Below are 26,748 nucleotides of genomic sequence, written 5' to 3'. Positions count from 1 at the left end.
TAGGATCAACGACAATCAAGGGTTTGGAAGGATCTTGGGATGGTTCAAATCTAGAGAAAAAAAGAAGAGATGTTTCAAATCTCCGAAAAAGGATGTAGTGGAACACATCAATTCTTACTGATTGGCAAAGATGTAGGTTCCAATTTCCACTTCATGCATCCCGGACCAGAATATGCTCTATAAATATGCATACAATTTTTACATTTTCAAACACTGATGCAATAGGAGTGCCTACCTGGTGGCTTGGCAACGAGACCTCAGCCCAATTTCTCAACGCGTTTGCTTGGTCCAATGTACCTACTGCGAAAAGCCGTGTGTGCTCCATTTGGCACAGATCTTCCGCCATTTGAATGGAACTGTAACTGTTTGGTTTAAATGATAATCAAGTCAATGTACAGGGTAGGGAATGAAGGTAGCTGAAATTCTAAGTCTTACTAGAAACCTGAGTCCAATTTGTAACTACTTGTAGAACTGATCCTAAAACATGAATCTGGGATTTGCGGCAACCACTCGTACCCGGTTGGGCATTGAGGTCTGGTTAAGGCACATAAAGTCGATTGGAGGTCAGAGCAGTGGGTGTTAATCCACTTGAACCCGTGAGCCGAAGAAGCAATGACACAGTCGCCACTGAAATCGGGTTTTGGGTAACCCGGAGCCCAATCGGAGTTCTTGGCATTCACTGTCCTATCTCTATCGGTCAACCATTCTCCTTCGGGGGTTTTCTTTACTCCAATCCATATTCCTTCGATTTTCTTAAGCTCGCTCTGACAGATTATGAGAAAACAGTCATACCATTAGCTCACCTATATTGATAACGGCATCATTGGAAAGCTCTTACGAGGTGTCTCATGACTGCTCTGAAGACACGATTTTGATCTTGGTTAGTTGGAACGTAAATCTGGTCTGAGTCACAATAAGTTTGGGCCGATTGATACGAATGTGGTTTTAAGGGCTCAAACATCCTCTTACACACTTTTCCGACGTAAGTATATCCTCGTGGACATGATGGGGCCATTTGACCGTGTTCTGAGCCTCCAAATGCTTTGGTAGACATGACTCCTGTTCCAGGAACGCATCTTACATTTCCATTGGGTGTTTCGAAGCAATACTGTGCAGAAAACACAAAAACCCAGACGTTGTTATACACAAAAAAAACAAGCACATCCTTCACATACCTGCTTGAACTCAAATGGTATAAAACCAAAGTTTTGTTTTTGAGAGTCCCCGAGCAATTTGAACAAAAGGCCTTCACCCTTATCAGCTACGGTTTCTAAACCCATTAAAGAGGGATCTGTGGAATTTTGGAGTAGTTCTAGCCCCTTGTTCACCATGTACTCCTCAAAAGCTCCAAATTGATGGACTGAAAGTGGATGGGAGTTGATTTTGAACTGTCAAATGTACAAACAGTATTTTTTCTTACCTGATGTAAATTGAATCCGGGAGGTGGTCCCATTTGAATGGTGACTAAATTTCGAAATGACCTCATCTTGTTTGAATTGATATTTGCCGATAACATCATTCTTGAACAATACTTCCAAATTCCTTTCAGAGTACTTGAGCTCTATTTCGTAGGTAGAGGTCTGTGTAGGACGGAGCTTCGTCCAAGGAATTGGCGTTTTGATGTCGTCATTCACCAAATTACCACTGACTTGTATAACATATGCCCCATCAAGAACTCGAACATTGACTTGGAAGTAATGTTCCGATTTCGTGATTATTTTCAACTGAACAAGGTTAGCAGCTAGAAAGGGTTTTCCAAATTTACCGAAAATATCTTTGAGCAAGTGCGATTGTGAATTGAGTTACCTTTGTCAATATCATGAATCCATCCACGATAGAAGATTCTCCCCTTTTGAGAAAATGGGACAGGGAAGTCCTGATGGGATTGACCAAGAGCCCTTCCCGGAATGACTTAAAAAGACAAGAAATCAGACTCAAAAGATGTTAAATTCTACAAAAAAAATCTAATTCTCGCCTACCGTAGTTGGATTCGTGATCTGATTCCAAGTATTTGTTTGCAGCATAGGCTTTTTCCCCACTCATGCCAATGATTTCCAGGTTGAAGGCCAACTCTGGAGCGGATTCAACTATTTCTATTTGGAAGCGACGGGTCATTCGTGGGCGAATTAGTGGGATGGTGCGGCTCATGATCTCGTCCATGTTTTCAGGGGACGTATGGAACACATGAAAAAGCTTTTTTGAAAAAATAATGATTATGATAATCATTTACAATGTTCAATTGATGAATGGGGCTTGCTTACCCCTGGCATATTCGGCTGGAATTCAATGTATTCCAGTTGCCCAGGCTGAGCAAAGTCGGCTTCCGCCACTTTTAAAAAGAAAGACTTTAGGTATTTAGGTTTGATGGTCTCAACCAATAGGGCTTTGATGACCGTTTTTCTTGGGAGTTTGATGTCCAACCATTTGGCGTGCGAATAGTCAGAATGCTTGAGCTCAACCTTGAATGGGAGATCGGAACCAAAGGATTGTCGAGGACTTATTTGCAGGGGTGAAAATAGCTCAGCCTGAATATTCGATCCCAGTTTTTCTGAACCCGCACCTTGGCCTACAAATGAAGGAGCGATCGTCATTATAAGGGCTCGTAGAATTTCTTTTTATTTTCAATTAATTTTTTTTTTTTTGAGGCAAAAAAACATCAGAGCCTTCATTTTTATGAGAGAAATGCATGTGTGAGGGGAAGGGCAAATGGTTGGGGGGCTCAAAAGGTTTTGAAGTCTTTTGAAGATGTATCGTAAAAGATACCTTTTGTACCTCCTTTTAATACTGCATACTTATTGTCCCAATCTTCTTGGTTTGTTACAATGTATCAGTAGTTCTCTAATGCTCACATTATTTCTGCTTGCCTTTTTGGCAAATGCTCAAGCTCTTCCTAAAACTGCAAAAAGAACATTAATGCTTCACACACAAAGGAGCAAGTAAAAAAAAAATCCATTTTAGCCCAGGTCTCTTCACCCTGAGAAATAGCTAAAATAGAGCACCCAGAGGAACTAAATTTGATCTAGAAAATTTTCAACTTCAATGACAACAAAAGAAAGTTGAAAATTTTTGAACCTGCATGGTTTGGGATATTATTTTGAATGTCCAAATTACAAATTTCATGCCTTTTGAATTCAAAGATTATGAAATAATGAAAGATATTGAAACCTTTGGTAATTGCTTCAAACCTTTGCAAAATTAGTTTAATGTAGTTTTTGTATGTGGCTTTTTTTGCTTTTAAACAGGCTTATATCTTTGCATTTAAGATTTATTTTCGGTGAAAATGAATCATTTGGTGCTTTCCAAAAAATGTTTTAGTAATTATCTGGATCTCAAAAATAATTTTTTTCCAAGCCCTGGTTATTATCCGTCGACACCTTCTTTATGCTCTTTGTCATTCCCTACCCAATTTTGCCTTGCAGAGGGCTCTTGCCTTCAGTCTGCAAGGACTCATATGGACCACTTTGTTGTTTTCATCCAAGACATGACAGGTCTTGTATGTCATTTGAGAAGAGTTGGAACTTGTTAAAAATGGTTTTCCATCCGTTGCGTTATGAGTTAACTTGTTCCCATATAAAACGGATCCGTCGGCAGTAATGATACCTTCATTTTCTGACACAAACATGAACCCTACGTGACGCTTCACCTTCGGCATTTTTTGGGATAGGAACAAAACTTCGGTCATGGAATCGGGCCAAAATAAGTACATCCCCTGAAAATATGAGGCATTATGGAAATTGACTCTAGTAGAAATACGTTCTACTGATATGCACCTGTTTGGCACAAAAGTCGGCATTGTCTTCAATGGTCAGGTTTTGGACATTTTCGAGGTAGCAGTAATCTCCAAAACGTTGTTGACTTCCAGGGCAAGAAGCGGCAAAAAAATTGAAGCTGCTCGAATTACCCCCACAAAATTGGAGGGGATCTCCTTGACAAGGGTTGAAACACGCTTGTTCCGGTAAGGGCGTCAGAGATCGTATTGGGAGCTCCTCAAAACAATGACATTTACTCCCGTGGGACAGACCAGCAAACCGTTTGGTATTTCCTTTGAAGTCCTCAGCACACTTTGCCAGACATTGGATAGGACTCTGGTCCGAAGACGAATTGGAAGGGTCCAAGTTCACAAACTCATCTTGATCCATTTCAAAACAGCCCAAATTCATGGGAAGATCAACAAGAATACTTATTGGAACCACAAGGCTTCCTTGTGATTGGTTTCGAGATACATGACTGATGGAAATTGATTGGGTCAATTTATCAGATATTTTGGCCAATGATTTGGTTAGGGCCCATGGACCAAGAGGCTGCATTCCATTGGTTGTTTCTGGATTTCCCCCGCCCACATTAAGTTTGTAATCAAAATTTTCGATACCACTCTCTCCGTCATTGTATCCTTGAACCACCACCAACCCAGCCATGTCAATATGAGTTAAGTATTGGTGGTTGATCCCCAAGGGAAACAATTTCGGATCCAATGTAGTAGACACGTTAAAGCTTTGTCCTTTTTTGCAAATAAAATCTAAGGTTTCCAAATTGTCCGTTCCATCCAAGTTAATTATTGTTTGAAATTGGGATTCCAGGACTAACTCGGCTTTGGTGCAGTTATCCTCAACTTGCCATAGGTCTTGGGATCTTCCAGATAGAATGCTCTCTTGGGATGTGGAGCATTGCAGGAGGTAAAGATCTCGTTGGGGGCTTTCTTCAACGATTCCAAACCAATCAGCAGTCTTCAAGCCCAGATGAGGAAAGAACCGGCATGACGGTTCCATGGGATTGTACTCGACCATGTCACATCCTGGAGTCCAATATGTACAACTTTCGTCACAAAGTGCCACAAAATGTTAACTAATAATATCATTGGAATAAGCACCTGAGCCAGAGAAGCATCGACGAGTACATGTTTCAAGCGTGCCATGTACTACCAAAGAGGCGTATTTTCTTCCTAACATTTCGGCATTTATTTTACTGGTCTCAAAATCGTCCAACGATGTGTCAACCTTTGAAAGTACATCAGATGCAAACCCCATACCACGAAACACAACCCACCTACAAAGGGTGAAAACCACTAGACTTCATTACTAACGAAAAATGGTTGTTTCAATGTATTCACACCTTGGTGAGCATCGTTCGCGAGTTGTGATTTTAATGTCACTCAAGGCCACGAATCCCTTCTCAGCTCCATGATTCATCCATATATGAGGCCTCTGGTCATTGAATAAGGTAGGGGGTATCGGGAAAAAAGCGGATTGCCAAGTAAAATCGGATTTGTTTACTTTCTCATCAAAAAAATCAGATTCTGGGACAAAACCCACATCCTTTTTAAAACCGTTGGGATGATTGGCTTCAGTCAATTGAACTCCCATTTTACAACCACCCTAAAGAGTGTTTAAGAATGTTTCCAATGCCTTGTCGCGATGTTGTTTCTTGTGTTTGCCCTTACTGAAAAATCAGGTGTCAGGGTGGCACATATATGCCTGAATGAGATTAGCCCGCGCCTCAGAACCGGTAGTCTTCGTAGTCTGACGACGTTTCGAACGGTCCAATGCGAAATCCATCCAAAGGCTTCCTTTGTTTTGAGGTCCACGTCTATAGTAGACGAGTGGATAGTAATACATGACAATGTTCTCTCATAAGTCAAATCAATGCCCTTACCAAGCTCATTTGTTTGAATGAGCAACTTCAAGGGATGGTTTTTAAGGTTCTCAAGAAGTCTTTTGAAATTGTTATTGGTATCAGAATGAAGCGCAACGTTAACAGCTTTGCGTTCAGAAAAGGAGATCATCAGAAATACAAAAAATATGCAAAAAATATATATTAAACATGATTACCGTTCGGATCCCAATAACAAATAATGCCAAATGATGCAGATGTAGAAATTGAAACGTGCAGCTTGCCTAAAAAAGGGAATTTAGTGTTTTGAGGGATTTGAGAGGATAATATGAAGGAACATGGAAATTAAGCATATATCTTGCAAATATTAAACGGAAAGTACATTGCAGAGCTTTTCTTTTCACTTTACTTTTCATTGTACTCGCTTTCTGCTATCAAACTTTTCAAAATCATTTTATTTTCATTGCTACATCAATATATCTACGATGTTTATACGTATGTCAATGTTTATAAAGCTTAAAAGACAAAAACACGGCACGGTGTCGGGCGACGGAGTTGAATGTACGAGTAGGTCTCCTCGTTAGCATATTTTGGTTTTTTGTTTACCTTGTTCACTAAAATATGTTGTTCCACCAACGTTGGATGTTGCAAACACGTTTTGTACGTTTAAAATGTTTATCGTTTCTTTGGCACCGTCACATGTTCCCTTGGTACACCAAACGAATCTCTTAGATCTGTTCTGATGTTTCTGAATCCCTTAAACAAAAATAATGGACCTTTCATTGGGTTCAAATACTGGTTAGATTATTGGTTTTAGTCCCAAACTTGAGCAACATCTAACTTTTACGTGAGAACCTTAAGGATAGGGATGGGGCTTTCTTTCTTAACTTCTTAACTTTTGTGCCTTTACAAGTTGATTTCATTTTTCATTGTGGTTTTTCAGTTCACCCCAGAACAGCTCTTTCGGGGTTCTGTATTTACTTCAATACTACTAGAAAAATAACTTGGGTGAACAGGAGTGTGTGCTCAATCAATCTATGACGCTTCCTGTTTCAGCAAACACTGAGGTCGGGCTAATTAAAAAAAAAACAGGTTAAGGGACGAATATGGTAGATTGTTTGATTTTCAAACGCTACTTACTCGAATATAATGAAAAAGCGACAAAATAGAAAAGGGACCAACACAATTTTTGAAAATATTTTGTTACTTGAATAATCTCTTTTCAAACGTGGTTTGGTTACTTGGTTCCACAAAAATCTAACAATTTAGAAGTAGTAACCCCATCGACACACAATTTCTTACCGTCCACGGCATATATCTCATTCGAACCTGTAAGAGAAAAAAGGAAAATGTATAATTTCACATCAAGTAGATTCAATTTTTTGCTAATCAGTTTTGAAATTCCCATTCAAGGTACACAATCAAGTACGTAACTCTCAAGTAGGAACTGTTAAAGTCTCTGCAATTCGTCATGCTAATCTAAAAACTCACCCGCCTTGATCTCGTTTAAAATTTGCGTAAAAGACTTGTCTTTTTGACTGAGAGTCCCGTCCAAAGCTCCAGTGAATCCCAATTCTCTGCATTTTTGCCGGATGAAAAGGTTGCAACTTTTTGGCCCTTGGGGACAATCATAAGTCGACTGTAAGGAACAAATTCATGTGATGTACTTCACCAAAATGTGCCCCACGGCTAATAACTCACTGTAAAACCGGCAACCCCTCCAGATGGAAGAGCCATCAATTTCTTCCCATTTAACAATGTCTTCAAATTGTCTGTAAAACAATGATACACAAGACACCCTCTACTGCCCAAGAACAACCACGTAATTTCATTGCGTTGGAAACTCACCCCAAAATGTTAAACTGGTATTCATGTGGGCTTGAAGCAAATCGAGTCGGTTGGATACATCTCGCCAGAACCATGTATAGTCAAAGGGACCAACAAACTTGGGCAGCGGTACTTCATCGGAGACATCAGAGCGGTCCATTCTTAGGACTTCAGCATCGGTTACATCGAACCAAGGATCGTTGTGAACGGCCTTGATGTGAAGAGCATCCAAAATCATATCTGACTCTGACCCTCATCATATGATTCATTTGTTAATACCTGAGCTCGATTCCATGTTGCCAAAATGATAAGTATGAAATGCCAATGTGCCATTCTCCTGGAGTTGGGCATATCTACCCTGCAGCTGGTTCTAAGGATTAGAACTTACTGGTCCTCAAGACAGTTTTGGTCAGGCCTTTATGACTGGCTCGATGTCAAAAGTGTCCACGTGTTCTTTTCAAAAAGGTCCTTTTGGGGGGCGAAGATAGAGATTTGTACATACAGGGTGTCTAGTGATAAGTGAAGAATCGTTCTTTCAATCGAAATTGTCTAGGCTATACCATTCATTGACCATGGGAAACCCTGATTGAGTTGTCCACATATTCCAAATTACATGAATTCAAATGTTTTGTCCAAAATATTTCCCTTTGACCTTTGGGATCCAAAGGAGCAAGAGCAAGTCACTTGCAAAAAATATTCACTACTTAAATCTGCGATTCACACGTAACACAAACATGACCACTTAAACCAAAACCACTATAATTATAATCCTTAAGTCCTCCCAATAACCTGCATGCTTCCTGAGGACCTTATATGCATTATGTTACATTATATCATATAACATCTCCTATAGGTGCGAACAATCGCCAGAAGCATCTATGGGGAGACAAAGACAATAGGTATTTGATCGTGAGGGGTTTATGGCGAAAATTCGGGCGGGTGATTTCCATTTTGTTGGCGTCAAGAACATCAAAAATGCCATTTTGCCATGGTAAAGCCCATGAGGACAGTAACATAAAGTAACAATGACACAAGATGTTCATCCCAAAGTTAAAAAATAACCCCGTAATGTGCAATTTGAAGTTGTTTCCACATATTTCAAACAACCTGTACAACAAACTTCCTATTTGTGTGCCACAAGACTGAAAGACAAAAAAACATATATTTCTTAACAGCTTTAGAAAAATGAGGGATGACTGCAATCTGGGCAGTTCTTCTAAATATGACAGAAATCAACCGAGGCGGATGAGAGGCATTATCGAGGGAAATCTTAAAGGTTTTTCAAAAATTGTGCTCTAACCGTGTTCATCCCTCCACCAAACTACTCGAAATGAAACATCCTAGAGTGGCTAGAGAGTCATTCGAAAGTCGATGTAGTCTCGCTTGACTTTACCAAAGGCTTGGCCAAGGTAGATCATGGCCTTTTAGTTAACAGGCTTCGAGAGATTGGGATTCAAGGCCAAATTCTCAATTGGTTAAGAAGCTTCATTTGTAGTAGGAAGCAAGTGGTTAAGGTCGAAGGATCCCTTAGTGACATATATAATGTCAAGCCGGGCGTTCCTTAGGATAGAAAGGTTGGGACTGTACAGTATCCAAAGAAGGTACGAAAGGCACGTGATACAAAAGCACGTGATTCTAAAGCATCCATGAGCTTTGTCCCAACCCAGGTTTTAGAGTCAATTTTAGTCAAAGGAGAGGCTTAATGTGCGTTTTGAGAGCACCTTCAAGCCCCCGAGAATCCAGGACAGTTCGAACATTGAAGCCAACGTATCTTCTTTCTCAGGCACCTTCATTGTTTAATTTGCATCCCTCTAATATTCGTAGGGAATATTTAGGTGTTCCATTAGCAGGATATAGGTCGGACTTGGACAAGTTCTTGACTAAAATTCCTGATTAGCCCTATGTTCAAGGGCTGGACAGATCCGCCAACTTTAATTCGTTGGTTGATCAAATGATGTGTGAATATAAAAGTTGGGTAAAATATGCTTCTCATCTTGAATTGCTGGGGAGTTCATACCCAGTAGCGGTAAGGCAGTCTGTAAAACAATATCCTTGATAAAATTGAAGCATCTAACCGCTACAGGGAATGTTATCCCCAGTACTATTAAAATGAAAGGTTATCATTCGTCTTTTTGTTACCTTTCAATCTTTCTATGATATTTGGTCTACCAACAAATTTGATTTGGCAGACCGAGCTAGTCCTTGAATATAGGGTTAGTGTTGAAAGCTACGTAAACATTTGTACAAGTCTGATTTAAACCCTACTACTGGATCAACCACCACCTGCATACTGCCGACGAATATTTGAGGGCAGCCAATTGAACAATGAAGGAGCCCGAGAAAGAAGAGAGTTGGACTTCATTGTTTTAATTAGCCTGGACTTTCGAGGGTTTGAAGGTGCGCTCAATACGCACATTAAGCTTCTACGGTCACTAGAATTGACCCTGAATCCTGGGCTGGGACAAAGCTCATGAATGCTTTTGAAGACGTACAGTATCAGATACCTTTCGTACCTTCTCCGAACACTGTACTGTCCCAACTTTCTTAGTCTCTCCCAATACGAGAGCTCTCTCATTCCTGTGATGTTCCTAATGAAACATCTTTGTACTTGTTCGACCTTTTGCAAACTTGCTGAACTGATTGGAGCCCAAAATGTGTGAAGCACATTCAAGATGTGGCTGAACAATCGACTTGTACAGGGTTAGCATCTTGATACAATCTCTGGACTTGGACGTGCGATTTATCCAACCACACATTTGAAAAGCTTTAACCCATTTTCTAATGGATATGCTCATCATTAGAGTCAGACCAAAATATGTTTTTAACATAAAAACAATATTTTTCACATATTTTGGGATTTTTGTCCATTTTCATTTTTTTTTTACCTTTTATCTTTTTTTTATCTTGTGATGATACATAACAAAGAGAAAGATGACTTCTGAAAACAAGGACTTTATTCAGTTGTAGATCAAATAGGAAACAAGGCCACACATCTGATCATTATGTCAGCTAAAGTGCCCTGAGCCATTGCCCTAGACTTTCAAAACGAATAAACTTTTTATTGTACCATAACAACGGAGTCACCTAAAAAGTGTCCTAATGTCAAGCATCGTAATAAAGAAGATTTAATATTTTTGCCAATAAAATAAAAAAGCTCAGTAAATCATCCAGTATATGCAATTGTTTTCTTAGAATTTGGCAACTGAAAAAGGCAATAAACAGGACTAACAATGACCTTTGCCATGGATTCCAAACATACTTTTTGCATTCTTCAACTTTTTCGCAAATTTTCAATTCTTTTCTTAATTTTTCCAAGCTAACCAAAAATTTCGGCCAAAGTGGCAACTGTTTTTTTTTTCAAGGTCTACTAACCAGGAGCCAGCATAGACATGGCAATAATCTGCTTCTTAGGAATAACAGGTTCAATTACTGGTGCTTGAAGATTTTTTACTGTACCATTCTTTTTTTTTATCTCGTTGTTGCTTAACATGGAAGGCAAAATAGCCCCCCCCCTAAACGTTATTGGTTAACATAAAATCAACATATTTGGGTTGTTTTAAGCAACATAAAAATGACATATTTGAGCCAAAAATCCAACAGATTTTGTCGGAGATCATACTTTCCATTGATTTGGAGAACTACGTCTAAATCTTTCACGGGCGAGACCTTTTCAATAACTTAACCTCCATTATCTGTAAGTGAGGCGTTCCAAGGCGTTAACACAACGTTCATAGAGCGGAATTTTATTTTTGCTTCAAACAAACATCACCATCAAAACATACCGTGAACTAAATATTTAACTCAATCGAATCAGGTCATTTACTTGGTTTTCACGGTGCTTTGAATCACATCCTATCTATTTTGTTATTTTTCTTCATTTCAAGAATATATCTTTCACTAAACAATTTTCAAAAAGTGTCTGTGCCCTCGCTTTGCTTTTGCCCACTATTCTACTTGAAGCTGCCTCCTTGATTAAGTCCAACGATAAGTTCCCTCGCGTTTTACAATCAATGGGCCCTCGTACGGAACTGCATCGTCCTAGTCAGAAAGCTAAATGAAAAGTCAATGTGCGAATAACATATGGTTTTTTATTCCAACTCTGAAAACCTCCAATATCATCTAGTACATCGATGTTAGGGCCTCAATTAGTTATTCCGTCGCTTGGTCCCTACGACAGCCTTGGATTGACTATTGATAACAATGAAATACCTTCTCTTGAAGGGTTTTTCGACAACAAATGTATTGGAGGGCACACAAATAGCGCTTCTGTTGATTGATAAGCATATCCAGGATCACTTTATGTGATTGTTTCTCAGTTGACGACGTAACGCAGAAGCACCCAATGGGACATTTCGAGGCTTCATTGATTCCGAAGAAGGCTACTGGTTTATTAGGGTGGATACATGCTCAACTGTCACGAAAAGAAGTCAGCCAAAGCAAACACACGTGCAATAGAAATGTAATGAGAATTGCTTTCGGAGATCAGATGGATAAGTTGGTCATTATGAGATTTTATTTCAATTTGTCTTAAATGTAATACTTACGAGTTTGAGCCATCCATTGTTCATTGCGAAAGGAAAAGTAATGCAATGAAATATTATCAATTTTAGTCCTCTCGAATCCCCCTTGCCATACTTTAAGGTCATTTGTTCCCACGATTGCCCCAACAGGTTTTTACTTTGCTCACTAGCCTTTTTTAAGTCTCAGCAGAATTGTTCTTTCAACTCATTTCAAACCATATCTTACGTGTGCAATCAAAGATTGTATGAGGGAACCAATGCAACGAATCCGTGTCCTTGTCAAAGATGCAGGTTGACACTTGCTCTGTAATTTAACAAGAACGGCCATGCAATTTAAAGTCAATTAAACCACGTTTGTTTGCCTCCGTGTCACCTTGAAGTTCCTCATCCCACGTGGTTCTCTTATGAGGGCATTGATAGGTGACTTGGGTTCCCAAGGTAGTGTCTTGTTTTGGCCAATCCCTCAATATGTTCCATGCATGGGAAGGAGGAGAATCGGGACATTTTCGAGCTGAAATGCATTCAGGAGATCTTCATGAAATCTTACGTTCTGCTCTATTTCATAATATAAAAAAAGGACAAGCAATTACGCCTGGACGGTTTTAGTCATAAATTGGGTGGTCTTGAAATATTCAAGGACGATGTCACCATGAGTGAAGTCGTCTTTGGATTATTCCAACGTTTTGGCACTCATGGGATGTCAAAAGAGACATTTGGCAATATATTGGCCGATGAGCATTTTCAAAATCTAAGACTAGCCAAGATGGAGTCGCAAAGCGGTTCTCCATGGTCGAAACATTTATGAAGCTCACAGGGATTTCTAGTCATATCAATTAGTCCTATTTCAATCTCAAGTGTTACTGGATAACTTTGAGTAAGCATTATGTAGGTAGTAATTGAATTGTTGCAACTTCTGTCATTCTCCTCGATAATGTAAATCATACATATTCATCCAAAATTCGCCAAATTTTCAATTCAAAAATGCATGTTTGAAAAAGTGTAACCAAATGAGACTTACATATAATAAAGAACTTAAATAAGCAGGGCATTTGACATGAGATTTGAAATTGAGCTGGCCTTAAGAAGTTAAAAATATGAAAAAATCCAGAATAATTGCATTTCCAATTTTGTTAAACGAAAGTATGCTGAATACAAGACAATCATGTTTTGTCGCTCTAATTAGAGTTTCGTCATCTCAAAGACTTGATATTGAGGAAATCGCCATTGAAAAATAAGCTATTATGGTTGGTACAAACATCAATCATGACGATGGAGTTTTCGAAACAAGAAAATATTGTTCGCTTGATAGCGATTTGTTTTCGCGATATTGCTTCACCATGATTAACTCAAATTGAGTTATTGTCATGATTGCCATGAACAAACTGAATGTACTTCCATGAATATGAAATTATCTTCAAAGCTATTAAAGAGTCAAAAGGCAAAACCGATTCCTTACGAACACACTCCTCTATTGCCTCGGGGCTCCAAAACCCCGCAGAAGTGCAAGTGGACACCAAAAACGGAAAGACCCCGCTCTTGAACTCCATCCCATCCGGACAACGATAGCGGGTCTGGTCCAATTCGAACCACTTCCAACCCCCGGCAGGAGGTGAAGGAGGAGGATTTTGGCAAGGCAGCTCTAAACAAAAATGTCATCAACCCGTGATTTTGAACTTAGCACTCATTCATCTCCTCTGACTTACTTTCACAATCTTCAATTTCGGTCACGCTCCAGGCCTTGTTGGCTTGACAGACGGAGACTTGATTTTGCTCGCCCGTGGATGGATAACCCCAACCGGTCAAGTTACAGCTAAAACGACGACAAGAAAAGGTCCATAGAATTCTGCAGGTTTTTTTCAGTAACGTAGATCAGAACGGTTAATTAATAATGGTTTCGAAAGGATTGACCAATCCTGACCAATTCCTTGTCTGACATCGTTTGGACGAATAAATTTTTATTTCAGAGTCCCATTCGTCAAAACTTCGACGCACTTCCTGGTCGTACTTACGAATAATGAACCTCGTGCATGAATGTTCTGTTGCCGATGGCCGGGTTCCAATTGTAATATCCGCGATCTCCATTCAGCATCTTGGGCGGATCATCCGTACAATTGATAGCTGAACAAGACCAGAAAATAGAAATTCCGTGGCTTTGATAGAATGGCGCTAATCCTATTTTGATGGTAACTTACGAATGCATTTGGGGATCAGGCCAGGTTTCCAGGAGGCAAACGTAGCGCATGTCAAAGTAAGTTCCATAGACTCTTGCCCGTCCAGAATGAGCTCGGGAGTCTCAAACACATAACCTTCAGGACATTTGTAGGTCACCTGGTCATCGAGAAAGAATGTCAATCCTTCTTTTCCACATGTGGTCCATTCAGTCTCGTTTAATGAGCTGCTACCAGGTTGGGTTCCATTGGTAAACCAAGGCGGACAATGGCATTGCGATGCTTTATCAGAACGAATTTCATAAGATACCAGAGTTTGGCACACACATATAGTAATTAGGATACTTACGGACACACATGGCTTCCAGGTCGAAGTTGTATGTATATTCCCAGTTATGGCAAATGGCATAATGTGTAATGTTCGTTGAGCCCTCAAAGACATATCCCTCGGGGCATTTGAAAGCCACCATATCAAGCTGTGAGATGGATATAATGTTATAGTGTTTTCTAAATCTTACCGTCATCTTGATCTTACTTCAAGAAGCTTATCATGGGAGCCTGGGAAATAATCAGTTGTATAATTTCTGTGATAATCGCCTTCAGGAGCGAATGCTGGAAATCTCGGCTCGTCTAGACAAGCCACAGTGATCTCATCATGCGGACAGTCGGGCAAACAGTAATCCCAAGCTGCTATGGATCCATCAGCATTCAATTCTGCAAGGTGTAAATGATAACGTTGGAAAGTCAGATCATTGATGTCAGTTCAAGGCAAATGCGCACCTGTGGCACACCAGGGCTTATGAAGGTCGATGGTGGCACAACGAGTGAATTCCACCTCGACTTCGGTAAAATCGTCGGAAATATTGCGATACTTAAAGGGAAATTGACACTGCTTGCCCAACTTGGACCGGCAGCTCTTGTACTCGCAAATTGGAGAGGCCTCGTCATTTCGACATTCCAAATTATACTGAAGGCTGATTATACCATTGTCGAACATTTTTGCACACCCTAAAACAAGATGCTTAAAATGCAATACCATAAAACTAAAAGCAATCTCAAGGTTAAGACATCGCTTTCTTGAGGCAAGGGCAATGGCCAATTATATGAAAATAAGCCAAAATTTATGCTTTCTCAGACCAACCTTGGAGTTCGTCAGCAGGAGTCTGCAGTTTTAAACTACCTCCTTCTTCATTGGCCAATTCTGTCACCGTTCGGTTTTCGTTGTCCAACCAGGTTCGAGTTTCATTCGTGTAGCTCAAGTTGATCCACATTGTCTTTCCCCTGCAATGTTCCAAATTGAGACCAAAAATCTAATGACAATCTAATCTACTTCGAAAGATATCCATACCGCATGTTGGAAAGCAAACGTTGAACCAGATCTGGTTTCGGCAACGTCAGAGCTCGCAACTCATCCTTGGGATCATCACACAGATCCTGTGCCAGATTCTTTTCCTCATTCATGATTGAGTAACATCGAGTGCCATCAGAGATGTGCCCAAGGGTCCAATATCCCGGGGGACATTCCAAACCTAGCCAAGACGCAAAGGATTGATATACTAACTTGTTTTGGGGAAATCGCCTTGGTCAAACCGCACCTTGCCATTTGCAGAAGAAGGCGGCTTCTTGTCGACATTTTGTGTCACGTGTCACGTATCCAACTGAGGCCTTCAGAAAAAGACAGGGGCCTTTCCAATGGGTCCTGCCATCAAATGCGAAATCGTAATCCTCTCCATCCACGTAGAGAGAGTTATCTGCAAAAGATTTATCCTGACTGATCACAATTCTCAAGGGTGTTGAAAAGTCAGAGTCGTTGTCGTAGGTGGAATAGTTCCTGTTGGCATGCACTCCCAGCCAAAGGTCTCTTGGCACTGAAATGAATTGGTTCTTGATGATATGTATGGTGTTTTTCGTCTACAATAAACTTGGCTTACTGTTTTCCAAAGCATAGGCGATCATGAACTTCAACCCTACCACATCCTCGGGAGCATACACAGTGGATCCACTTTGGGCACATGTGTCCTTAAAAGGGAAAACATATGAGTTTAAAAACTTTGTTTCCGGATAACCTAGGAGGAAAAGACCAACCCGAGCTTTTTCATAGGTTTGTTCATCTTCGACCGGCTTTAGGCACAACCGTTTATAGGAGATAAACCCCATTGGACAAGGATTGTCGGGGTCTTGATCCAAAGGAATGGTTTGACAAACATATGACAGACCATTTTGGCAAGAGGTTGGCTCAATGAACCTGAAGAACATCATGAACCCATCAGGAACGTAAAAGAGCCTACTTTTGACCGACTAACTTACCCTCCATTAGGTCCCGGAATTTTGGCGCATTGTTTGTCGGGAGAAAAAGTCGAAGACGTGCTCCAAATGGGATGGCTCTCACTAATGTTACGATCTCCATGACTAATGATATTTAAAATGTTATCAAACACTACTAGATTAGAGTGAAAAGAACTACTTGTCTCACCTTGTTTCCCAAGCATTGCCCTCTTTTCTGTTATCTAACCCAACCCAAAAGTCGGTGGTCCCAACGCTTTGCCTAAGAATTCGCCCCACAAACTCAAAGTGTTGTTTCTTCTCGGTCCACATCAATTGGCTCTTGAAAGCGCCCCTTTCATCGCTTGGAGACGCACACTGAATCTCGGCATTGGTGAAACTCATCTGATCCAAGGAGATGAAGTAGCACATGCCATCGTAATATATGAAGTCCGTGGGACATCGATCTTGCGTTTGATCCTCCACGGGTTGGCAATTCTTACTGACGTAGTTGAATTGGACCTCATTTAAGCCATGATTGTAGATTTGGAAACAGCTGATTTGAGCAGTCAAGAAATCGGATGGACGCCCTTGGGGATTGGCTCCCAAGAAAATTTGACCATCCAAGATGTTGTTAGGGATAGACGCCGGATCGGAAATATCTCTGAACTGTGTTAAAATAAGAGCTGATCAAAGAGCCGAAATCAACATTTAGCGGGCACCTACCGAACTCCAAGATACTGATGATCCGAAGCGATCGTTATAAAAAAAGGCAAACTCCCCGACTTGACCCCTCATGCTTAATCCTAATTTGTGCCATTTCTCATCTTCGATTGGATCTTGGACTAGAAGTGAGTCAAGATGAAAGAAGATCAGTTTGGACATGATGAATGAGAGCAGATTGGATCTTACTAGGAGTCCCCCAATCGAATAGAGTATCGTCAGAACGCTTGAAGATCATTTCCAATCTGTTAATGGGCCTCCTCAATTGAAATCTCCCATTTTCAGTCTCCTTGGGAAGTAATCTCAGATTGATGTAGAGAACAACATGTACCATATGCTAGCTTTTTGGCTTTTAAGGCAACTCTTTGATTAAGCAAAGATAATTTTACAATTCACTCCGTTTTGTTTAGGATGAGATCAAAGGAGTAGATCCCCTTAGGAGTAGATTCTCCTCCTTAACTACTTGATTGGCCAGGTGGCCCTTAACCCACAGCCCTGTCCCGAGTGAATCAAAAGCAAAACAAATGCTTACAATAATATGCGCGTTGTCATTGTTGTTCGAGAAAAACTTGATCCAAAAAACGAGGGTAAAATCTTGATCAATCCCAATGTCGCTTAGATCCAAGGCTAGGTATGATCCGGGATCTCGATTCGGGTTGGAAAGAAAGGCAGAGCCCATCAAACGGCTTGGGACCCATCTCTCGTCGATTCTCACGTTCAAGTTGGTGACTTGGATCTTGTTCGTGGAAATATCTCTGGTCCCAAACATGGTGTTTAGCGGCATCATAACGACTGGTTTGGGCACGAATTGCCTCAACTCAGTTTTCAACTCTTGATCTAAAGGCGAGTGAATGCCCGGTTAAAATCTCTGTTGAGAACCAGAATGAAATCAAAATATAAAGTCTCACCCTTTTGACACAAAAAGCTGGCCACCTCTGTACATGGTTTGAGATCGTACTGAAAAGTGCCTCCGTTTGCGGCTACCTGAACACACTCCTCGAATCCAGTTATAGGGTTGTCAAAAAGATTCAGAGGGTTTGCTCTCGCATCATTCTCGTAATTATAGCCCAACCAGAAAGATTCATTGCCGTGACTCTGAATTAATTCATTCATCAAATGTTGCTAGAGGAAAGACAAGATTAACTTTACAATTTTAAGGATCTGTGTTAACCTATTTCGTTTTGGAATTAGAGATCCAATGCTTTGATTAGTTTGTAATGAGGGTTAATAACTTGTCTGATGGTTAAAGAAAGGTCGAAATCTCAGGGTAAATTTAATGGCGTTTGGCCTATACAAATTACAAATCATGCAATCGATCCAACGAAGTAAATAAATATCATGAGTCTCTCTACCTTTCAATTTAGTTGTATCACTGAAATATGGATGATCTAATTTCGAATCAAAACCACACTTGATGTGACTTCCATTGACACTTTTCCAATTCAAGCAAATCAAATGATTAATTTTTTTTGATTCGGCTAGCTATACATTAGCAAATAGTGATGAATATTCTTTCTTTTTGACAAAGTTATAGTTTTATCATGTTGATCAAAAACTGTGTTCATACTTCTAATAGATGTGTGGGCCTCATCAGTGATCCTCCGTCATCCCGACATCGGATTTCTGAATCCATGGCATCAAGTTGGATATCAGAGAAAGCTTTGTAGCAAAGTTGAAGCATCATAACATAACCCTCAGGACATTCCCACAATTCTGCATCAAAAATTGAATGACAAGTGTTTGAAATACTTCTGCATTTTTCAATAGAAACCCACCATCTTTTTGGCAAATATAGTAATGCTCCATCATGTCTTGTGGATTGGAAGTTATTTCAAAATGATCCGTGGAATATGGTGTCGAAGAAGTGAAGCCAAAGACATAATCTTTTTGCCTATGAATCCCGCCTAAATTCAGACTTTTGACTTTGCACAATCCCGTCGATTCGTCAAACTTCAACCTATTCTCTGGATCATAGACTTCGAAGCCTCTCCTGCGAAGTTGAGGGCTTTTCGAAATTAGATGTGAAAATGTAGATGAGTTTATTTGATCTTACGAGTCCATCACTCTTTCATTTCTTTTGGTAGACCTGGTCGCCATCGAGTTTTCAAAACTTTTAAATGCTCCTATTAGAAATGTCTCATTTAAGGGATAGTACTTGGAGATTATTTCTGCCGAGAGAGCTTCCAAAAGAGCGCAATTCTCGATTAAAGCTAATCGACCGTTCTCTCGTCCACACTCATAAGAAGCTGATCCAAGTGTCCTATGGAACAAAGCAACGCCGTTAATGATAAATATGTGGGGGCATATTAACCCAGACCTGATACCTTTTGGAATCAGTGGCATTATTTGGATTTGGTCCCACTTTCAGGCACTTCTGGACCGAACTGAAGAATGTATATCCTATAGGACAAAAAGATTTACAAACAAAGGGGAGAAGTTGCACATCATCCACCGCCTTCCAAACAAACTCTTCGTGTGGCCACACAGTCAACGCCATGTCGGCCGGGCATTGGTTACTCGGGCATCCAAAGTCTACATTAGATGATGAAAAAGTTATACAGTATTCGATCTCATCCAGAGCTCATTTCTCCTTACTTTTGATGCTCGATTTCCACTTGGTGAAGTCGTCGAACGCTTGCTGATGAGCAAGCCAAGACCAAGAGACATTATCATGACTGGCGCCGATCCACAGAGCTTCGGGTAGCTCATAGTGAGTGTATTCGTTCATTTTATTTTCCACGTAGGTCTTGAACTTGTTGCTCTCCTCGTCGTTCACGATAGCCCAGAGGTCACCCCCAAACGATTGGCATTTGTCTTGAGCCTCTTGGAAGCCCAAAGGGTGGCCAAAGTACCGGACGCATTCTTGGTCAATCTGGAACGAAGCGCATTGTATTAGGTTTCTAATATAGTTTGTACATCTGCAGGTGATGGTAAAGGAGCCGATGATTACCAAGTCAAAATGATCCGAACACCCATTGGGCTCGGGAATGACATAATCTTGGCAAAGGCCATAAGCAGTGTCATCAAAAGGTACATATTTACTGGCTTGTTGAGAGCTCGGACACCAAAAGTCTTGCATCAGTCCGTCAGGGGTCAGCCGAGTGCAGGTATCATATAGGCTAGGTGTAAAAGTGATTGAGTGGTAAAATGATCCAAAACGAAAGTACACATCTTACACGTTGTCCATGAGAAATGGCAAAGAACAACCAAGTCCAGTCACTCCCGGCTCCCCATGGAAGATGATTTCCCGCTCATCTTGACACAATCCAAACTCTCCATCCACCATAACCATTTCAGAGTCGACTTGAACTGCACACCAAGGGCTTCCTTCTGAGTCTGATCAAAAGAGATCCTCCGATAAGTAATCTTTAACATCGCTAGAAAGCACTTAATATCTCACCAATTCCCGAGACGGGTTGAGCACAACTCTGATATGTTTTTCCATTGTGCTTAAAGGGGAAATGGCACACTTGAGGAGGGGATTCGTACATGGTTTCGGTGGGTCGGGCTTCACAAATGTAACTGAGTCTGGATGTATTTGCAAGAGGATCTTCAAGTTGAGCTGAAGAAGCAAATGGTATTGAAAATCCAAACATAAAAATGGTTGAAATGTCGACATTCAATTTTCAATTACGTGAAAACAAGCCATCCAAGCAATGTACAGGGCGCATGGCTCGATTGAAAATGGCGACACATTTCCCGACCTCGTTCAAGGTTGGCGGTCCATCTTGCCACACCATGAGATGTTCCCTTATATTCTCAGGCATGGGTGTGCCATCCCAATAAACGGGAGTGATGACCTCATCTATAAGAGATAGCTTGACACCAATAGCAAAGTAATGTTCCGCATTTGTTCCAGGGAACAATGGGTTATGCAGAATGGTATTGAGCTCCAAGAGAGTTTCTAATGCTTCCAAGTTCTTGGGTTCCCATAATCTCCCTCCTTCTTGGCCACAATTAGCTTGAGCATCGTCAAAGTTCTCCACTAAAGCATGCGTATTCGTGGGGCTAATCTAAAATCACAATCAGAATGTTTGGAACTCTTTGGAACTATAATATGACTGTCTTGAGACTTGTAACCATACCCTGTAGCATGTGACGTCAGGATAAAGTCTGTAGTATCCCAGTGGGCAATTATTGACAGGACAAGAGTCTAAACAGGAGCCTTTGAAGCTATCAATGTAACTCCCATTGGAATCTAACTTTGTAGGACACCATGGAGTTCCATCTAGACTCCCCAATGTGATGCACGAGTCGTAAGTTCGTCCCTGAAACCTTCATTAAAAGAACGATTTAATATAATATGTTCCACAATAGATAGTACCATTGATGTCTTACTTAAATGGGAACATGCAAACTTTGTCTGTCTGCGTGAAGCACGATGTGTATTGGCAAATGGCACGAGAAAATGACGGTGTTGTGGAAGAAACTGATTCACATGGCGCGGCCACCAAATTTTGATTGGAATCAATCTTGGTGCAAGCGTTGGTAAACCCACTGAAATCAATTGCTCCTTCATAAGGATCATTGGGTCCTGAGCGGAATGATCCAACGTAAAGTCCAGGGTCAGGTAAACTCCTGATTCCAGTCGTAAGATCCTGGAAAACAATCCTCCTCTGAAAATTGGTGTTTTTTATATTGTGATTGTTACATACGTATGATGCGTTTAACTGCAGATAAGCCCAGGAAGTGAGACTTTTTAGGACCGTCATCTCAAGGGGCATGGCCAAACGTGTTCCATCTTTCAGACACATTTCTTCATGGTTGAAGTAAGAACCATGGCTGTGCAAATCAAAACACAAACCACATTGACTTTCATTTGTGTCGAGTTCTTAACTGAGAATACGATGTACGAGGGTTTTACCTTGAGAGATTTTTTCCATAACGAACAAAAGAATCATCCTCCGTGATCTTGAAGCACGAATCCTCGAAAGACGGACGCCAAGCATAACCAGGAGGACAACGAGGTCTTCGCTTCATGCACAAAATGTAAGCATTAAAGCAACTTGAAAGCCTCCATCGATATCTACATAGTTTAGAAGATTAAAACAAGAGGTCCGGCAATTGAAGTCAAATACTGTTCACCCTAATGATGAGTCGGCAACGACGCACTCCTCGGAGGAGTTTGATGGGTGACCCTGGGCCCAAAATTGGGCTGAGAGCGACACTGGTTGGTCGAATAAGTCCACCCAACCCGAAAACGACGCTTTTATTCCAATGAAAATGGTGGAATGATTGGCAGTTCCAAACTGTTAAAAAACAATAATCACAAACGGTTAGATCCCATCTCCAACATAGTAGACCGAGGAGCAATATTCGAGGGCGTACCTGTTCCATCATGTAATTTTGGAACATGATGTTCTCTTCATGGCTAAATGGAACAAATACCTCTTTGTCGCCTACACAAATTGCATCTTTAGCTCCAGCGAGTTCCGCTTTGATCCAATGCCCTGGATTGGGGACCACGGCACAAATGGTTCCAATGTGACTGAATTCCGGTCCACAGTCCCCTCTATATATGCTCTCGTCATCCCCTCCCATAAAAGAAGTATCTCCATTCGAGCTGAGTGAGTGGCCTTGAATTGGGAGACATATGTCTTGCCCTAAGACAGAGTTGTGGCAATCCTAATTAAGAGAGGTGAATTGGAACAAGTTTTGCCTTAATCCTGGTCAATATTGTTTCCACTCTTACGAATTCTAATTCTATGGCAGTCATGCCCATATCTTGTGAGTTATCCGACCGATAATAGTTATGGACCGACAAGCCATCTAGGTGATGAAACATTTGGGATTCAGCCTTGGCAAAGGTTTGGCCAAGGCCAGTGAAGCTATCCTCAAACGTGAGCTCCTCATGCTTGGCCAGTCTCAAGTCGTTGAGTAAGCCATGTTTGCGTCCTAAGATGTGGTAGAAATATTGAGAACAAGGGCAAGAAGCAATTGATTGGCTGGGCCTTACTCATTTGGGTTCGAGCCACGTAAATTATTCCTGTGACTGATGAGGCAGAAAGCTTTTCCATGTGGGGACTTCGGGCCGCTCTGTAGATTTCGTATTGCTCTCCAAATTTCTGTCCATTCATGAACAAGGCCAGGCTGTTATTTTGGCATTGGACGACCACGTCCCAAACGGCATCCTCCACTACTTCCTCCTTCCAACTACCTTCATACCCCTTTGTTTCTTTATCTTGGTCTTCGCAATAGCCATAACTGTTAACCAATACATTAAACCATTTATCTGAGTGTTTTCGAAAGCGCATGTCAATCTTGTCCTCGTTATCTTCCCTCAGGACCAAGAAAAACCCTGAGAACAATGTTCATCAATTGGTAGAGAGTATTCATAGTAATTTGTCACTTAGTAGTATTGAATGGTGATGTCAATTAATACCTTGAGATACGAACTGGTAAGTGAGTAGCTTGAAACGCACACTTCCTCCGGGGCAAAAGTCATAAGACAACGAATCTTTTGGCTCGAGACGTCCTTCCGAGGCATATTTTTGACTCGGTTTTTGCCAATCCCAATGAACTAGAACAACTCATTGTATTTTAGGATACTGTTTTAATCAAACCCATTTCGGTTTCAGATCATAAAAAATCATATCAGCGTGAAAGGTGGATGATTATTTTTGACTTACTCGGTCTTTAGCTCTATTGTATAATCAAATATGTGGTTCATTGCATGCTTACCTTTTTCAATTTCAACTTCCGTTAACGTCGGATGTCGGGTTTGCAAGGCCACAGACGATGTTCCAAGAAGGCTGACCTTGAGTTGAAACTTTGTGTCTGACTTGATATCTTTGAACCGAATACGATTGGTAAAGATAGGATCGGGAAGAGACAACTTGACCGTAATCACGTCTCCAATGCTCGGCAACATGATTGAATCGCTCCGCAGGTCCCAAAAGCGGAATTTCTGAAACACAGTGGCCGTGTCTTGTTAGCCAAGGCTAGTTGTCGAGAAATAATGTTCACAATATAATCACTAGACGGACAAGCGCTACGAGTTTTAGACTTTTTATTGTGTCTGGAAATGAGCAGGTTTGAGCGAACTATTTTAGCTATTTTTAGGCAAACAGTATCAGGGTAGAGAGAAGAACGATCCTTGAGGTTGACTTCAACTGATCGATAATGAGGTACTTGACGGAAGACTGAACAATTGCAAGGAAGCTCAGAAGAGCCAATAAATATTGCAAATATTAGATAACAATTACAACGTCATAATAACAATCGTTTACAAAGCTTTTTGCGAAAAGGCCTCGATAGAGTTGGGAGAGACGAGAATCTGAGCTAAAGTGGCATAACCCACGGGACAACGAGCATACTGTTCCTCGCACAGCTTCTCTTGCTTGAGATTGCCCAACATGGCCGCCAATTGGAAGTTGGCCGCACTCGAATCCCGTTCAAAGGCCAAACCATCGAATAGATTGGCCACCCGGCGCTCATCAATGGTTCGGCTCTCGGCGGGCTTGGCTGTGACCATGCAAACCATCTTCTTGGCGCAATCCGTGGAATCGTTTTCGGCGATGGCGTTGAAGAATGGGGTCAGATCCACCTCGTTTTGGGGAGGACAATCCACGGATCGGCGGTGATGATGATGACTGTCGTGATGAGAAGGTCCGTGGTGGCTGTAAGGGTCGTATTCGTAATAACTGTCATGATGTCTTCGATTGATGGCTGTATTGATCCCCGAGATGATGAGACCTTCTTTAACAATGGCCAGAGTGGCCAAACCGGCAATGCCCAAACCCAAAGCGAGTTGGGCCTCAGCCATGGGTGGAACACACACCATGGCCAAGCAGGAGAGGGTGAAGATGATCTGAAAAGTCTTCATGATGCGATAGGAGTGCAAAACTGAGTTGAGACACAGCACAAACTTGGTAAGTGAGAACTCTGAAGGAACTGATGATTGGATAGGTCAGACCCTGGTCTATTTATATCCAACAGTCCCTTCTCCCCTGTTCCCATACACCTTGAAATAACCGTCGATCGTCGAATAGACCTTACGTTGTCGTAGAAGTAGAAGTCCATGCTTGCCGCATCCCCGGCAATCACACGTGGTGTTTGGAAGACTGGAAATGAAAAACCATCCCCCGCATTCGAAGCAGTCCGTCTATTGGCAAAGAACCTCCTTCTTCTCCAATCCTGCAACATGGGATGGTTGGGGTTGTGACGCAAAGGCAACAGCACCGTCTATCGTCCGATTCCGGTGTTCATTTGATGGGTGCGTCGAGTGTGTGTGTGTGTGTGTGTGTGTGTGAGTGAGAGAGAGAGAGAGAGAGAGAGAGAGAGAGACCAAAGAACGAAGCCACCCGGTAACCCACCGACCACCTGCTATATCAGAATACAAGCGAATGTAGGGACCAAGTAACAACCTCTCGGCAACAGACAGCCACACCAAAGTGGTTTCGTTGTTAGGGCTGTTCTCCGCTGAGTCTGCGAAACTGACTTTACGCAATGGGGCTTGGGGGTTACCACGGTTACTACCCAGGTTCACAAACAACATACGAGATACATACTAATCGAGGGGGAAGAATGAATCTGGCTCCGTTACTCACTGACCTCACTGATAGGGATCTTGAACACACCAGAGATGGTACTTTTTATTTTGTGACGCTAAGACATACGTCCCCAACGGCACATTAATCCGACCTTTTAACAACGCTTAAACGTACTGAGGGGTCTTAGCTAAATTTGAAATTCCCATTTTCACAAAAATATCATAGGATTGCTAGCTTTTATTCTCAATCCAGCACTCTTGGCCTCAACAGAAAATGTGATCTCTCAACCTTATACTTTGGAGACATTGAAGTATCTTTGGCAAAGTTTTTGTTGAAATTTTATGCCGGTTTAAAGCCATATCATTTGCCTTACGAATTTGGTCACTACATGAATGGCTTTGTGATGATCTTTTTTTTAATCTTAGGACAAAGGCCAAGGCAAGCGCACCATAACTCCCCAACTTGTTTGAAATATATTGCGTACTTTTTTAACTATCATTAAATACTAATTTTGTTCAGGGTTCAGATAGGTTCCCATACGCTAGTATATCATTTTCATATTGTTTTCACAAATTTACACTTAGTGTGACAATAGCAAAAAATCAATATTTTGTTACTCATACCTAATCATAGGATTAGCTGGAAAAAGGATTAGGTTCAGCATTTAACCATCTTGTACTATCTCTGGTGCGTCAACGTTCGTACTTGTATCACACTCACGCACCAGGTGTTCATGCTTCCCCCAAAAGTACCAAGACAGAACCAAGTAAGAGTAATAAGGCGTCCATAGTACAACAGCCCAGACACATTCAACGAAGGGCTGATGATCTTCTAGCGTCAGTTTGACGCGTTTTCTTTTTGCTCGAATTTGTTACAATAGGGTTCGCCGGTCACTCCTGAAAAGGATTCAGGTGCGAACAAAAAATGAAGTTTGTACGTTGTCGACCTTTTTTTTATAAAGCCTGACATGACATTAATCGCATTTTTCTAGATACATAAGTACATTAAAACTTCAGTAGAAAACTGAACAAATATGCCAAAATTCTTGATACACTTTTTAGTGCTTTTTAAAAGCGTCTCACATAGGGATTAGGTGGTTCGACTTTAACAGTTATTCCCCAAATTTGATCCAAAAAGTTCAGCACTAAA

At 41.1% G+C, this 26,748-nt stretch overlaps 3 protein-coding genes across 3 annotated transcripts in view; all 3 read right to left on the bottom strand.

Moving 5' to 3' along the window:
- Positions 1-36: 36 nt before the first annotated feature.
- Positions 37-1,105, bottom strand: LOC131890927 (uncharacterized). The gene is made up of 3 exons (XM_059240381.1): positions 839-1,105; positions 436-764; positions 37-362 (listed from the first exon to the last, which is right to left on the bottom strand). Exons 1-3 carry the CDS (start codon positions 1,052-1,054, stop codon positions 152-154), a joined length of 756 nt encoding a protein of 251 aa, XP_059096364.1. The 5' UTR covers positions 1,055-1,105; the 3' UTR covers positions 37-151.
- Positions 1,106-1,944: 839 nt separating this feature from the next.
- LOC131891196 (uncharacterized) lies at positions 1,945-2,864 on the bottom strand. The gene is made up of 2 exons (XM_059240719.1): positions 2,262-2,864; positions 1,945-2,193 (listed from the first exon to the last, which is right to left on the bottom strand). The coding sequence occupies exons 1-2, from the start codon at positions 2,589-2,591 to the stop codon at positions 1,945-1,947; spliced, it is 579 nt and encodes a 192-aa protein (XP_059096702.1). The 5' UTR covers positions 2,592-2,864.
- Positions 2,865-11,509: 8,645 nt separating this feature from the next.
- The window catches only part of LOC131891195 (uncharacterized), a 31,856-nt gene continuing 16,617 nt past the window's right edge, over positions 11,510-26,748 (bottom strand). Inside the window, exons 15-56 of the mRNA XM_059240718.1 lie at positions 25,106-25,243; positions 24,408-24,917; positions 23,789-24,014; positions 23,490-23,627; positions 23,064-23,405; positions 22,800-23,002; positions 22,436-22,732; positions 22,193-22,356; positions 21,972-22,133; positions 21,763-21,889; positions 21,446-21,705; positions 21,193-21,382; positions 20,742-21,120; positions 20,508-20,669; positions 20,284-20,443; positions 20,058-20,226; positions 19,703-19,979; positions 19,432-19,639; positions 19,161-19,367; positions 18,883-19,097; positions 18,675-18,820; positions 18,016-18,229; positions 17,640-17,944; positions 17,297-17,396; positions 17,111-17,229; positions 16,596-17,053; positions 16,430-16,531; positions 16,208-16,367; positions 16,054-16,141; positions 15,718-15,990; positions 15,471-15,651; positions 15,264-15,403; positions 14,903-15,130; positions 14,658-14,836; positions 14,472-14,598; positions 14,147-14,404; positions 13,964-14,072; positions 13,658-13,764; positions 13,411-13,593; positions 12,328-12,465; positions 12,181-12,258; positions 11,510-11,973 (exon numbers count right to left, since the gene is read on the bottom strand). Of these exons, the coding sequence (XP_059096701.1) occupies positions 11,849-11,973; positions 12,181-12,258; positions 12,328-12,465; positions 13,411-13,593; positions 13,658-13,764; positions 13,964-14,072; positions 14,147-14,404; positions 14,472-14,598; positions 14,658-14,836; positions 14,903-15,130; positions 15,264-15,403; positions 15,471-15,651; positions 15,718-15,990; positions 16,054-16,141; positions 16,208-16,367; positions 16,430-16,531; positions 16,596-17,053; positions 17,111-17,229; positions 17,297-17,396; positions 17,640-17,944; positions 18,016-18,229; positions 18,675-18,820; positions 18,883-19,097; positions 19,161-19,367; positions 19,432-19,639; positions 19,703-19,979; positions 20,058-20,226; positions 20,284-20,443; positions 20,508-20,669; positions 20,742-21,120; positions 21,193-21,382; positions 21,446-21,705; positions 21,763-21,889; positions 21,972-22,133; positions 22,193-22,356; positions 22,436-22,732; positions 22,800-23,002; positions 23,064-23,405; positions 23,490-23,627; positions 23,789-24,014; positions 24,408-24,917; positions 25,106-25,243 (8,352 nt within the window). The 3' untranslated portion in view covers positions 11,510-11,848. The remainder of the gene's footprint in view (positions 11,974-12,180; positions 12,259-12,327; positions 12,466-13,410; positions 13,594-13,657; positions 13,765-13,963; positions 14,073-14,146; positions 14,405-14,471; positions 14,599-14,657; positions 14,837-14,902; positions 15,131-15,263; positions 15,404-15,470; positions 15,652-15,717; positions 15,991-16,053; positions 16,142-16,207; positions 16,368-16,429; positions 16,532-16,595; positions 17,054-17,110; positions 17,230-17,296; positions 17,397-17,639; positions 17,945-18,015; positions 18,230-18,674; positions 18,821-18,882; positions 19,098-19,160; positions 19,368-19,431; positions 19,640-19,702; positions 19,980-20,057; positions 20,227-20,283; positions 20,444-20,507; positions 20,670-20,741; positions 21,121-21,192; positions 21,383-21,445; positions 21,706-21,762; positions 21,890-21,971; positions 22,134-22,192; positions 22,357-22,435; positions 22,733-22,799; positions 23,003-23,063; positions 23,406-23,489; positions 23,628-23,788; positions 24,015-24,407; positions 24,918-25,105; positions 25,244-26,748) is intronic.

The sequence above is a fragment of the Tigriopus californicus genome, chromosome 11, assembly GCF_007210705.1.
Source record: "Tigriopus californicus strain San Diego chromosome 11, Tcal_SD_v2.1, whole genome shotgun sequence".
Taxonomy (NCBI): domain Eukaryota; kingdom Metazoa; phylum Arthropoda; class Copepoda; order Harpacticoida; family Harpacticidae; genus Tigriopus; species Tigriopus californicus.
Note: the sequence above shows the minus strand (reverse complement) of the source record. Positions and strands in the feature narration are given on the sequence as shown.